Source organism: Chaetodon trifascialis, chromosome 20, assembly GCF_039877785.1.
Source record: "Chaetodon trifascialis isolate fChaTrf1 chromosome 20, fChaTrf1.hap1, whole genome shotgun sequence".
Classification (NCBI taxonomy): domain Eukaryota; kingdom Metazoa; phylum Chordata; class Actinopteri; order Chaetodontiformes; family Chaetodontidae; genus Chaetodon; species Chaetodon trifascialis.
In genome coordinates this window covers 22,313,295-22,325,862 of record NC_092075.1, presented here as the reverse complement: position 1 = coordinate 22,325,862, position 12,568 = coordinate 22,313,295, and the positions used below count along the sequence as shown (strand labels likewise).

Sequence of the window (12,568 nt, the reverse complement as noted above, 5' to 3'; positions counted from 1 at the left end):
CAGACCAGGGGCAACACCAGCATGCACCCGTCACTTACGCAGTATTTTGCCTCATGTCCCTCACACCACATTCCCCTACTTACTCTCCCATGACCCCCTGGAGAGCCATGTGCCACTTTTTGAAACCCTGTTTTAAATTCATTCTCAGAGCTGAAGGCTCATAGTTTCAGCTGTCAGACCCTACAGCCCCCCCTGCTGGTTGAAGTGGTAAGGTAACATTCATTTCAATTTGTTCCATAAGTGATTTAATCTGTCAACACACACTCAGAAAACTGTCCCCAAAATGCTTACATTAGCATGTTAGCAGTCCTTCTGCCCCAAAGTTAGAAGTTTCAGGTCAAACTGATTATCAAAGTCACAAAGCATACATCCCTACCTGCTGATCTGAGTGTTGAAATAGTGACTGTACAAATAAAGCTGTGGACACAGTGACCATGGGACAAAAAAATAGATCTCTCACCGGATGTGCTCATCAGTGATGGTGAAGGCCTTGCAGAGTGGCTGGGATGTGTTCAGCCAGATGGCTGGGTTCTTCTCAGCAGCTACAGATGTCTGTCCTGTTATTGGAGCAGAGCTCATATGCAGAGCACTTGCAATGGCTGAGAGCAGAGTTTCATTGCTGGAGTCTGGACCAACACCTGTAGAGAGAGAAGTCAGAGGTCAGGCATTGAGACTGAAGTATGGTGTGTGTTGAGGTTCTGGCTGGAGACATACTCTGCAGTCCTTTGGGCAGGTCCATGGTCCGCAGTACTTCCTCTGTGATGTCTGATGAACGCAGATCTTTCAATCTCCTCTCCCAAAACAGCTGCAGACAGACAGGCAACAGAAAGTTGAGTATTGGCTATGGAGTCTGCTGCTGTGCGTATGATGTTAATGTCAGCAAAGCACTTCCTGTTGCTTCACATCAAGAGCTTTCCAATGCCAACTGCTGGAAGGTTTTTACTGTGAAGCAGCCACAGGAAATACAGCTTAATTCATCAAGTTTAACGACCAGGGACCTCATGTATAAATGGTGTGCACATACTAAAAGGCTGCGTACACTGGTTTTCACACACATGCAGGCTGAATAAAAAAGAATGTGATGTGAGAATGTGTGGCCCGTACCGCAAACTCTGTCAGTTGCCAATACCACGCTATAAAGTACTGAAAGGGTTAGGGTTATGGTTAGGGTCAACAAATCTTTCAAAATAATGTTTCCACTCCAGTTACTGTGGTGTGTCTATGAAGTAGTCTGTGAAAAACTATAATTATATCCACTGATAGACCATCTGCAATCGGCTGGCGACCGGTTCAGGGTGTACCCCGCCTCTCGCCCATTGTAGCTGGGATAGGCTCCAGCCCCCCGCAACCCCGAAAGGGATAGGTGGTATAGATAATGGATGGATGGATGATAGACCATAATAGTTTGATGATTCATGTGGATATTGTTTAACATCAGAAAGGCCCAAACCCAATTGCCGTTTTCATTTCCAATTTATAGATCCCCCAAAACTGGAGGAAAATGCTATTTTTCCTGTGATCCATAACTTGTCCTAAACAGGAATGAATGAAAAAAGCCACTTTGGAAATAGACACAGGCACCCCTCTCTAAATCCTCTATATCACTGCAATGGTTTGCCTCACTTGAAGCAGGTCTGGTTTATTAAGCAATATCAAGGTCTGGACATTTTTTTTTTCAGTGGATCAGTACTGTAGGAATAAACAGCGGAATAAAATACAACCACAACACCCTTACTGCTGATCCAGCCCTACAGAAAACAAGTGAAAAAAGTATCCCAATAATACAGAATTCTTACATAAAATCTGATTTGACAAAAGACAATATATCTGCTTTATTGACATGACCAAATAAATACAACCAAAGCAAGCTGTACATGATATGTTGAAGAGACTTCAATTTCAATTTAGATTTCTACCTCTGTGTTGAGCAGACGCTGTACCTACAGCAACTACATGCGTAGAATTGCCCTTAGATGTCTGTTTCCATATTGATAGTCCATTAGGCCGAATTAGACAGCATTTGATGTGAGCAAGACATTTCAGACAAGTTGGGACGGGAGCAACAAAAGAATAAGAACACCTGTTTGGAACATTACACGTGACAGTACTAATGATTGGGTATGAAAGGGGCATCCTTGAAAGGCTCACAGGGAAGGATGGAGCGAGGTTCACCACTTTGTGAACACATGATTTTATTAAGGATATTCCTACATGGGCTTAGGGAAAAAAAACCTTTGCAAGTAAACAGTTTGTTTGCAAATGTTTACATTCTGTTTTATGTACTTTTTAAACAGTATCCCAAGTATTTCAAAGTCAGAGTTGTACGTAAAAAAATATATTACATTTCATGTCCTCTTTATCATCATATCACATAGTAGCAGTGCTGATATCAACAGCTGAAATCCAACGACAAGCTAAAAATAAATTAAAAACTTACACCGTGCTGTTTGTTCCAAACTGATAACCTTTAAGAAAGCTCAAGAACTACATACAGTATATTATGCTACACTATTATACACTATATTACTGTACTACTTTGTAAGCTTTACTATAATGCAAGAAAAAAAGCTGTCACAAATGCATAAAAGAAGTACTAAGATGACAACAAGTCACATGATTCTCTTTCATTTTTTCTATTTTGCGTCTTTCTCATCTCTTTGTCTTTGTTTCATTCTTCTTCACAACAACTCTTCCTCTCTCTCCTATATTTACTCCTCCCTGTTGATGGCAGTGTGTGCCATGCTGCTTTTTCCATGATGTCTCAGCACCCTCTACTGGCCACAGTCTCCATGACAACCTGGTTTCTTCTACAATCTCTTGTAAAATAGCCCAACGTCAGGCATTACCACGCTGACTCCAGAATGTGTGTGTGTGTGTGTGTGTGTGTGTGTGTGTGTGTGTGTGTGTGTGTGTGTGTGTGTGTGTGTGTGTGTGTGTGTGTGTGTGTGTGTGTGTGTGTGTGTGTCAGCCTCTCACCTGTCTGGGCTGCTCTGTCGCTCTCTGTGGGTCTGTCTTCACCTTGTTGCCAGGGTGACTTGTAACCTTGGTAACAGGCTGTTTAAAGATGGATGCTGTCTGTCTGATTGGCAGAGCTGTGTTCAAGTCTGGTTTACCTCCCTGGATGAGACAGAGAGAAACACATGTTGGTGACATGTTTCCTTTCCTTTCTCCTTTCCTTCTTTCCAGATCCCTTCGTTTGTTCCTACCTTCCTTCTTTCCCTTTTTCTTTTCATCCATCCTTACTTTCTTCTTTTAATGGTTTACCTTCTTAATAATATATGGTGCAGGGTAACACCCAACATTAAGACTACTGAGAAGTCCACGGCAACTATAGCCCTGTTGAAGCAAACAAGTAATCAAGAGGCCACCACTCAGAAATGAGAAGTCAACTATACATTTGATCAAGGTGGTAACTCGTGTGTGTAAATAATGGATCAGCTACTGGCTCGCCTGGTGACATGCTGAGGCTAGTAACTAGCACAACAGGCTGGCAAACCACTGGATCGGCTACTGAATCTGCTCGTAACTGGTAAGTTTTGTGTCATCTCCCTCTCTGACTTCTATTTGAGAGGTTAAAGTGATGGGCGAGGTTGCTGACGCCTCTCCACCCTTGCCCTTTCCCCATCATTTCAAGTGAATGAAGTACACTGCAGACAGCTGTCTCATTTGAACCTCCATGGGTTGAAAGTGCATAGGTAGATACATGTTTTCACTCATATTGTGAAATTGAAATTTCTGTATCCTCACTAGGATTGCAAAATTCTGGGAATATTTGAGCAGTAAATTTTTCATGGGAACAGGAAGTAATGCAAAGAAATGGAAATATGAACTTATTTGCTGATGCTTTATTTACTGTGCATATCAAAATCAGAATCAGAATCAGCTTTATTGACCTAGTATGTGTACACATAAAAAGGAATTTGACTCTCGTTGAAACATTGCATAGGAAAAGATACACAGCTCAAGAACAACAAAAAAGACACAAAAAACAAGACTGAACATTAAGTTAAGTAGTACAAAAATAAACAATATAAACAAAGAAAAATGTGGCAATACACAATGAAATTTACATTATATTTATGTCAACAATATATGCAGGTATAAAAACAAAACATTTACCATAACATAGACAGACATATTTGAAAAGTGTTCTTATAGAAATGGAAAAATCTAAAAATTTTAGTTACATGAGATGACGCATTTAACAAGAAGGAATAGATCAATCAAAACTCCTCAGTTAGCATGCTCAATCAAGCTACATCCAACATGGTAACAGCTAGCCAGCAAAAACAGCAGATGTTGGTTTATACAAAATATATTCATTCCGGTAATACTGTGTAACCAAGTTTGATTGAAAGCCTGTAGTCCTTTGGCTCAGGCAGTGCAGTAGTGTTGGTATGTAGGCGGCCCATGTGCACTGCAGAGGGTTGTAATTCGAGTAAATTCCTAATTAATGGGACACTGGCAAATTATCTGTACATGTTATGGAAGAGTGCACTGCTGAATGCAGAGCATGTTCACAACTAAATTAAACCGTTATACCTTTAACTTGGGATGTCCTGATCACTTTTTTTTGCCCCCGAGTCCGTGTCATTTGATTTTGAGTATTTGCCGATATCAAGTCCCGATCCGATACTTCAATAAAACATTATGAAATGAACTAAGAGCAAAGAATAAGATCCAGGATGTCCCTTTATTTTTTTTTTTACCAATGGCTCTTGTATTAACATGTCACACTTGTGCACAATTGTGCATGCATGTAGTGCAGTGTATTGTAAAGTTCTATGAGGTAGCTTGAATTACAGTCTCAAGTCAGAACAGAACACAGAAATAAAATAAAATTTTCTTCACATTAGGAATAGTGCAACATTACGTAAGAGATAATGCCCGACGAGGTGTCCATTATCAGAAATTAATGAACGACGTGGAGGCGTGAACCGTCCGTCGCAAAGCGTCCGACACGAATGAATGGACTTCGCTTTCATTTCTGATAATGGACACCTCAAAGGGCATTATCCCCCTTATACCATGGTCACTTACGAAAGAATTAAATATTTAATCAATTATTAAAACGTTAATGTTGTTTTTTATTGTTAAAATCGTAAGTCTTTCACAAGAAGCGGCTGAGTGGACTGTTTAATATCTGTCCTTGTGATGCGTTGCCAAGGTAACCGACTCTGGCCACAGAACCTGCAGCTCGGTAGGCCGCAGCTGTTATATTAGGCCTAATCAGTGGAGGGAAGTGAAAGGATTGCTTAACGTTATGTTACGTGAAGTATCATTTCAGAGCAGGGCCGTGCAGAGACCTTTGGAGGGACAGGTGCTCAAAGTTAAAAGGGGGCACATGGAGCACGAATTTGAAACACCATACAGAAACATACCTTGCAATATAACCGGTTGAATGGTAGCAACCCATATTCATAAAGAATGTAACATGGAATCACAACATACCATATTATTGTCCACACCTCATATATCTGTTAGAGGCCAGTGCAAAGCAAAATTAGTCTCTGTTTTACCTGATGGGGAACATTGAACAGCTTCTATTGAGGGGTTTGGTGAGGAGGCTGCTGCTGCTGATGTGACATTTCATACCTTTATAGCCACGAATTTAACCCATTCATAATCTGCCCTTATTATTCCTAGTGCTAAATTAATGAAGTAATAAATAATTAAATGATTTAGAAATCCATCCATCCATCCATTATCTATACCGCCTATCCCTTTCGGGGTTGCGGGGGGCTGGAGCCTATCCCAGCTACAATGGGCGAGAGGCGGGGTACACCCTGAACCGGTCGCCAGCCGATTGCAGGGCCACATGCAAAGACAGACAAACATTCACACTCACACTCATACCTACGGACAATTTTTAGAGTCATCAATCAACCTAACGAGCATGTTTTTGGTCTGTGGGAGGAAGCCGGAGTACCCGGAGAGAACCCACGCATGCACGGGAAGAACATGCAAACTTCACACAGAAAGGCCCCGCCTGACCCGGGGATCGAACCGGCAACCTTCTTGCTGTGAGGCACCCGCACTACCTGCTGCGCCACCGTGCAGCCCCTGATTTAGAAATCATGTATTTAAATAATTTTGTGCTTTTATTCAGCTTGACTATCGACTTTGCACAAGACAGCAAGGTTCTAAAAGTTATATAATTTGTATGCATATTATATTTAATTTGTGTGTAAATGTTATAAACAGGGCTGCACGGTGGGGCAGCACGTAGTGCGCGTGCCTCACAGCAAGAGGGTCGCCAGTTCGATTCCCGGGCGGGGCCTTTCTGTGTGAAGTTTGCATGTTCTTCCTGTGCATGCGTGGGTTCTCTCCGGGTACTCCGGCTTCCTCCCACAGACCAAAAACATGCTCATTAGGTTAATTGGTGACTCTAAATTGCCCTTACGTGTGAGTGTGAGTGTGAGTGTTGTTTGTGTATATGTTGCCCTGTGATCAACTGGCGACCGGTCCAGGGTGTACCCCGCCTCTCGCCCGTTGACAGCTGGGATAGGCTCCAGCCCCCCCGCGACCCCGAAAGGGATAAGCGGCATAGAAAATGGATGGATAGATGGATGTTATAAACAAAGAAGTACTGATATGTTTAAATGAGAGGTTGAGAAAATCAAAATTCAAATGTTGAACTCTACCAGTTTGTTCGCATCAGCACCTATTGAGGCTCCATTTTCAAGTCAACTAAAGCAATATCTTCCACTGTGTACACAAAGGGATGCTATATCCATGTGCATAATTACCATGGGAGACTAGAGATCACACCCCCCCAATATTTGTAATCGACATAAAATCAGATTCCCCCAAAAAGCTGAAAGAAAGCTGATTTGTTCCGCTCAATATTCAGAGCTAAACTGACTCCAAAATGCACTGAATGTGCATATTTCACAGAAAACCTCTTGTGTCTCGTTTGAGTTCATGCCAAAACGCAGAAACTGTGAGTGGTGTCAAAGCCATCCTATAGGTCTTGCAGGCTGCTGCTGCTTCAGCCCCACATGTTCTGAGCCAAGCCCTGCATATTTCTGGTCCTCAGACCTGGTATGTTAATGTCACAAAGTGGAACATAACATGGACCATCAGAGGAAGGGCAAGAAAACTATGCAACACATAAGTTTCATCGTGCAGGCCATAGATGTAGCTATTATAAGATCACTCAAGTTATTTTTTCAGTGACTGGAGATTGCTGCATCATGAAAACTGAAGGAGAGCACAAAGGCCTCAGTTTGTATGGTTTTAGTCAGCAGAGGTGAGCACACAAGTCCAACAAACCAATTTTCAAGTGTTCTGCACCTTTTACTTTTCTGTAGTATCGCGTCTATAACATAATCTAATTAAATTCCAAATGCAGAATGTGACCCAGGCAGGTCTGATGTGTAAATCTTACAATAATGTCCTTCCGTTGTCACTGAATATATCCTAGATTTCAGAAACATCAGCACTGTCACTGCATGAAAAGTCACAATTTTGTGTCAGATTCCTTCCTCCGAGTCTATAAAACAGCATCACACAGCAGCTGAAACCATAAGTCCATCTCTACACAGAGCGAGTGCTGTGCACATTTACCCATGTGGCACAGCAGCCATAGCTTTGTCCAAGACAATTCTTACCACCCCATACCCACTTGGTCCCTACCAATGTCTGACTGAAGATTTCACCCTTGGTTACATCTTTCCAATCTCTGCACTGCTCTCAATGTGTGACCTGCATCATGCCCGCGGGCCTGCAGGTCCAGCCTGCATTTCCTCTGCAGGCCAAGTGTGACTTGCACAGGGGGCGTGGACTCTGTTAATATCTGCCTGCAGGTCTATTGTTTTTTTTTTGTTTTGTTTTTTTGGCTTTTGTTTGTTTGTTTGTTTGTTTGTTTGTTTTTCACCATTTATATGGAGAATAGCAGTTTAAAAGGTGAATGTCATCTTGATTACAAAATCTGTTGAATTGTAGGGTACTCTATATTTCAGACTGTTTAACTGCCAAAAAAAGGTTATGTTTAGACCGTTTGCCATTACATTGTGCAATTGTTTTACTTAACATTACATTCATTTTGCAATTATTCCACTGTTGTAAACCTACCATTACAATAATCACCCATTACATTTAAAATTACACCAATCATTTTACCCATTTGAGCTCAGCTGTCAAATTGCGTTTTCCATCCCTGTGATCTGGAGAGAATTATCTTTTTCCACAATGAAGAAAATAATATAAAATTGTGGACCACCATGTCCTTCCAAGTGGTCCCTGAAAGCAACACACGGAGCACCTGTTAGCAGTCAGTGCATCTGCAAGTGCAACTGGAAAGGGGTAACACTGTTCATTTCCCAACTCTGCAAGAACAAATGCTGCTGTGATATTTGAATATGCTGCTGTGTGTGAAATGTCCTTCAGGCCCTTGGTGAGAGGTTTCAGGAAAAGAAAAGTAAATAAAAGGAACTGAAACTAGTTGCAGAGCTGTTTAATGCGGAACCAGCTGATTTGCCTCACAACCAAAAACACAAAATCATTGATCTATGTAATGTCCCCAAAAGTTATCAAAACCTAACATAGGTTTGTTTGTTTATGTGTGTTGTGTGTGTGTGTGTGTGTGTGTGTGTGTGTGTGTGTGTGTGTGTGTGTGTGTGTGTGTGTGTGTATTCCATTGTAATGATGTAACACACACACACAGACACACACACACACACACACACACACACACACACACACACACACACTGCTGCATTATTTCTACCGTGCTGCACTGCTGTAGGATGTTGTTTGGTCATATTTAAAACAACATATCAACAATAATAACAACAACTACTGCTCTGGTGGAGCTGGGGCCTCATGTACAAAGGGTGCGTACACACAAAAACGTGGCGTACACTCTTTTTCACGGCAAAGTTCAGATGTATCAAGAGTGAAATGACCGTGGAAATGTGCGGTGCCTCACGCCAACTTCATGGCTGGTATAAGCACATTTACAGCTGTTGATCCTTTGGTGACATTAGAGGTGATGCTGGGATGTGCACATCAGAGACACATGAACAATTAACACTGATGAACAATTAACACACCCACGTGTCTGCAATTACATGAGCAGATATAAAAGTATGTGCAAAGTGGTGCAAAAAATACAGTTAAAAACAATGGATGCTTTAGCAGCATTCGAAGATATTGCAAATGGTGCAATGCGAAGAAAGCGTGTGTTCAGAGACAGAGGGGATTTAGTGGCTTATTTCACATTTTTTGCCCTGCAATCGACTGGCGACTGGTCGAGGGTGTACCCCGCCTCTTGCCCGTTGACTGATGGGACAGGCTCCAGCCCCCCGCAACCCCGAAAGGGATAGGCGCTATAGAAAATGGATGGATGGATGGATGGATGGATGGATGGATGGATGGATGGATGGATGGATGGATGGATGGATGGATTTTACATTGTATTTATCCCAACGGCAAGACAGTAGACAACGTGAGTGATTTTATATTTTCCTTTAACCTATTTGGTGAATTTGATAATCTTGAAGACACACAAGAGGTCAGAGGTGCACTTGCCCTCTAAAATGATACTTTGCATCACGTAACATAACGTTAAGCATAAACGTAAATTTATTCATGTGATTGTCCTAATATTAATCCCCGTGATGCGCATTCAGCATGTGCGCCGCCAAATTCGATCCGGTCTTCACAGCATCATTACTAGTCAGTGGTTAAAGTTAGTGACTTGCTGTTTGTTGCTGGTTAAACTACAGCTTAAGATCTTTCTAACAAGCCCCTGATTGTCTCTGTGTGCAAAGTACTCATGTTAATGAGTACCAAAAAGAGCTTGGTCTGTACCAGCTCTATATGGAAAGTGTCCTGAGACAACTTCTGTTGTGATTTGGCGCTATACAAATAAAATTGAATTGAATCACCTTTTCCTCGGCGCACTTCTGCACTAATTTGCAACAATAGTGTGTGATCCATGTATGTAGTGTATAAAATTAACGAATGGAAACTGTAAATCCAGTTGACGACCGTGGCTACACACTTCAGAGCTCGCTGATGACCCCTCTCACCAACCCTCAGACTGACCAAGAGCGGAGGTACAATGACCTCCATTACCGCACTCGGTCAGTCGTTGAGAGGACAATCGGTCTGCTGAAGGGACGGTGGCGCTGCCTGTACAGGACTGGGGGTATGCTGCTGTATAGTCCCGAGAAGGTGTGTCGCATTGTGATGGCGTGCGGCGTCCTATGTGGCACACCGGCACACCATACCACTGCCAGACAGCATATCCCCCCACCAGACGCTTCACATCCACCTTGATGTCGGACTCACTTCTTGTTCACTTCTGCTTGTGTCCGCTTCTCTGATTCCACAGCATTGACAGTCTCTCACACTCTCCCACTCACTCCAAAGAGCACATTTTTGCGCACCTCCACTTCAGCGAGTAGCGCCTCCAATTCCCTTTCGATGAAATTCTTTTTTTTATTTCTTTCTTTTATATCATGCAGAAAGGGGAATCCCAGGTGCAGGTCTCATTTAAATATGATCTGCATATTTAAAGAGGGGCATGGACAGGGAGGGGTCGGGTACTCCAACATGCGTGCTCAATTCCACGTTGATTGGGGTGTACAAAGGAAATGTGTTTAGATTCGTGCGTGCGCACAGATACATCTGGATATTTTTGTGCGTACAACGTTTTCTGGATTTGAGCGTACGCCATGTCTCAGTAGGAAATCCACGCAAGTCTTTGTACATGAGGCCCCTGGTGTTTTGAGGTGATTAGTTTAGCTGAACATAAAGAATGGAAGCAGGAGAAAACAGCTAGCCTGACATTACACCTTTAAAGCTCAATAACCCCTTGTATCTGGTTTGTTAAGTCCATGCACAAACAGAAATGTCTACACAAGGGGTACTTATGCGATACAAGCACATCATTCACTTATTCTTTTAAACTTTGGACAGAGCCAGGTTAGCTCTCCCCCTGCATTCAGTCTTACGCCTGGCTAGACTATCCACACCATGACTCTTGCTTCAAATTTAACGCACAGACATTAAACAGGACGTTTTCACAGAAGACATTTTGATATTTGACAGTGGGAAAAGCACAAATGTGAAGTTGGAATTAAACTTCTTCTGATTAAACTACGGCACATCATCTGTGATATATCCTGAGGCTATCGGTGTTTCAGATCTGTACAACATCTGACACCCTCATTCAGGTGACCCAGCTGAGGTTGATCAAGCCCCAGCTTGCACCCTGGCTGCACTCTCCTGTATCTGCTCTCTTTATCCAGAGCCACCTGGAGGTATTCTCTGCAGCCTCTGTGTTGTTATAGATGTCATTCCTGCTGCTGTCACCAGTAATGCCGAGTGCAGCGTAAGCCCTACAGAGGGACTGTCCTGCAAAGCCTCTATACAGTACAGTGCTTCCACATGCATGCATCTTGCCTCCCAGGCTAGGCTGGGGCAGCCGCTAAGTAAGCTCTCATATTTCTCTCTCTTCCACTCAAATATCTCCTCCATACCATGTTTCCATGGCAAGGTAAGCTGTAGCATGACAACGTTCTTTGATGCCTCTAACACCAGAATGATAGCAGGTTTGAGGGTGGTCTTGGCAATGTTTTGAGGGAACTTCAGTCGCCTCCTCAGGTCCACTGTCCTACCCAAGTCCAGTGCAGTGTTGAGTGCTGATGTTGCCCTTAGTTTCTCTCTGGCTCTGATAAAGTTGATGGTTCATTTTGAGGGATTTCATCTCTGGCAGCTGTAGGTGATCTCTGCATGCCACCAGCAATGCCTTCTTCCAGAGCCTTTGGACAGTAGCTCAAAATGTACTCAAGAGTCCCTTTTCTCTTAACACACACACACCAAGTGCCAGTAATGCAAGTTGGATAGGCTGAGAAGGACACCATAGACAGCCTGGACAAAGAACTTGATGCAGTGTGGCTCTCATTTCCAGATGTAAGTTCCTAAATTCTTCCTCTCCACAACTTGCTCCCATCTAGTCCTGGTGCTTTGCTGTCTCATTCCCACTGCTCTGCTGGACCTCTCCTTCTCAACACAAGCTCTCTATTCATTCTGGACCACTTGCTGATGCACCTTGTCTTTTTTTGTTTTTTGTCAATAAGAGTTGAAAAAGTGTCAACTTCGGATAAAATGCTGCGCTCATCACTGTCTTTCATAGTGGAGGAGCGGTGGGACAAATACCACAAAGACCAACCTTCACGTCCTACATATTCAAATGCTGAACAACAACAACAATGGAGGACAAATTAACACTGCTGATCTCTGAGTATCCATGCCTGATGTTTCCTCACCCCCACAAAATCTCAAACTCAAACCCACACAGACCAGGGTCCTTTCTCCTGTCCTCTCTCCCAGTGTGGTTCAACCATCCCTTCATCCAAAGAAGGGGCCAGAGCAAGAACTCTACCTTGTGCCGACATTTTTACATTCTTTGAACACAACCTATCCACAAAATTAGGTACTCTTAACACATAAATTTACTTTTACTTAGTGCTGTCAATTGATTAAAATATTTAATCGCGATTAATCTCATGAATGTCATAGTTAACTCACGATTAATCGCAAATTAATTGCACGT

At 42.7% G+C, this 12,568-nt stretch overlaps 1 protein-coding gene across 2 annotated transcripts in view; it reads right to left on the bottom strand.

Moving 5' to 3' along the window:
* Positions 1–12,568, bottom strand: part of mbd2 (methyl-CpG binding domain protein 2) — a 62,277-nt gene that overhangs the window by 37,289 nt on the left and 12,420 nt on the right. For both annotated transcript variants that reach the window (XM_070989813.1, XM_070989812.1), the window contains exons 3-5: positions 2,977–3,117; positions 715–805; positions 461–638 (exon numbers count right to left, since the gene is read on the bottom strand). In XM_070989813.1, the coding sequence (XP_070845914.1) occupies positions 461–638; positions 715–805; positions 2,977–3,117 (410 nt within the window). The remainder of the gene's footprint in view (positions 1–460; positions 639–714; positions 806–2,976; positions 3,118–12,568) is intronic.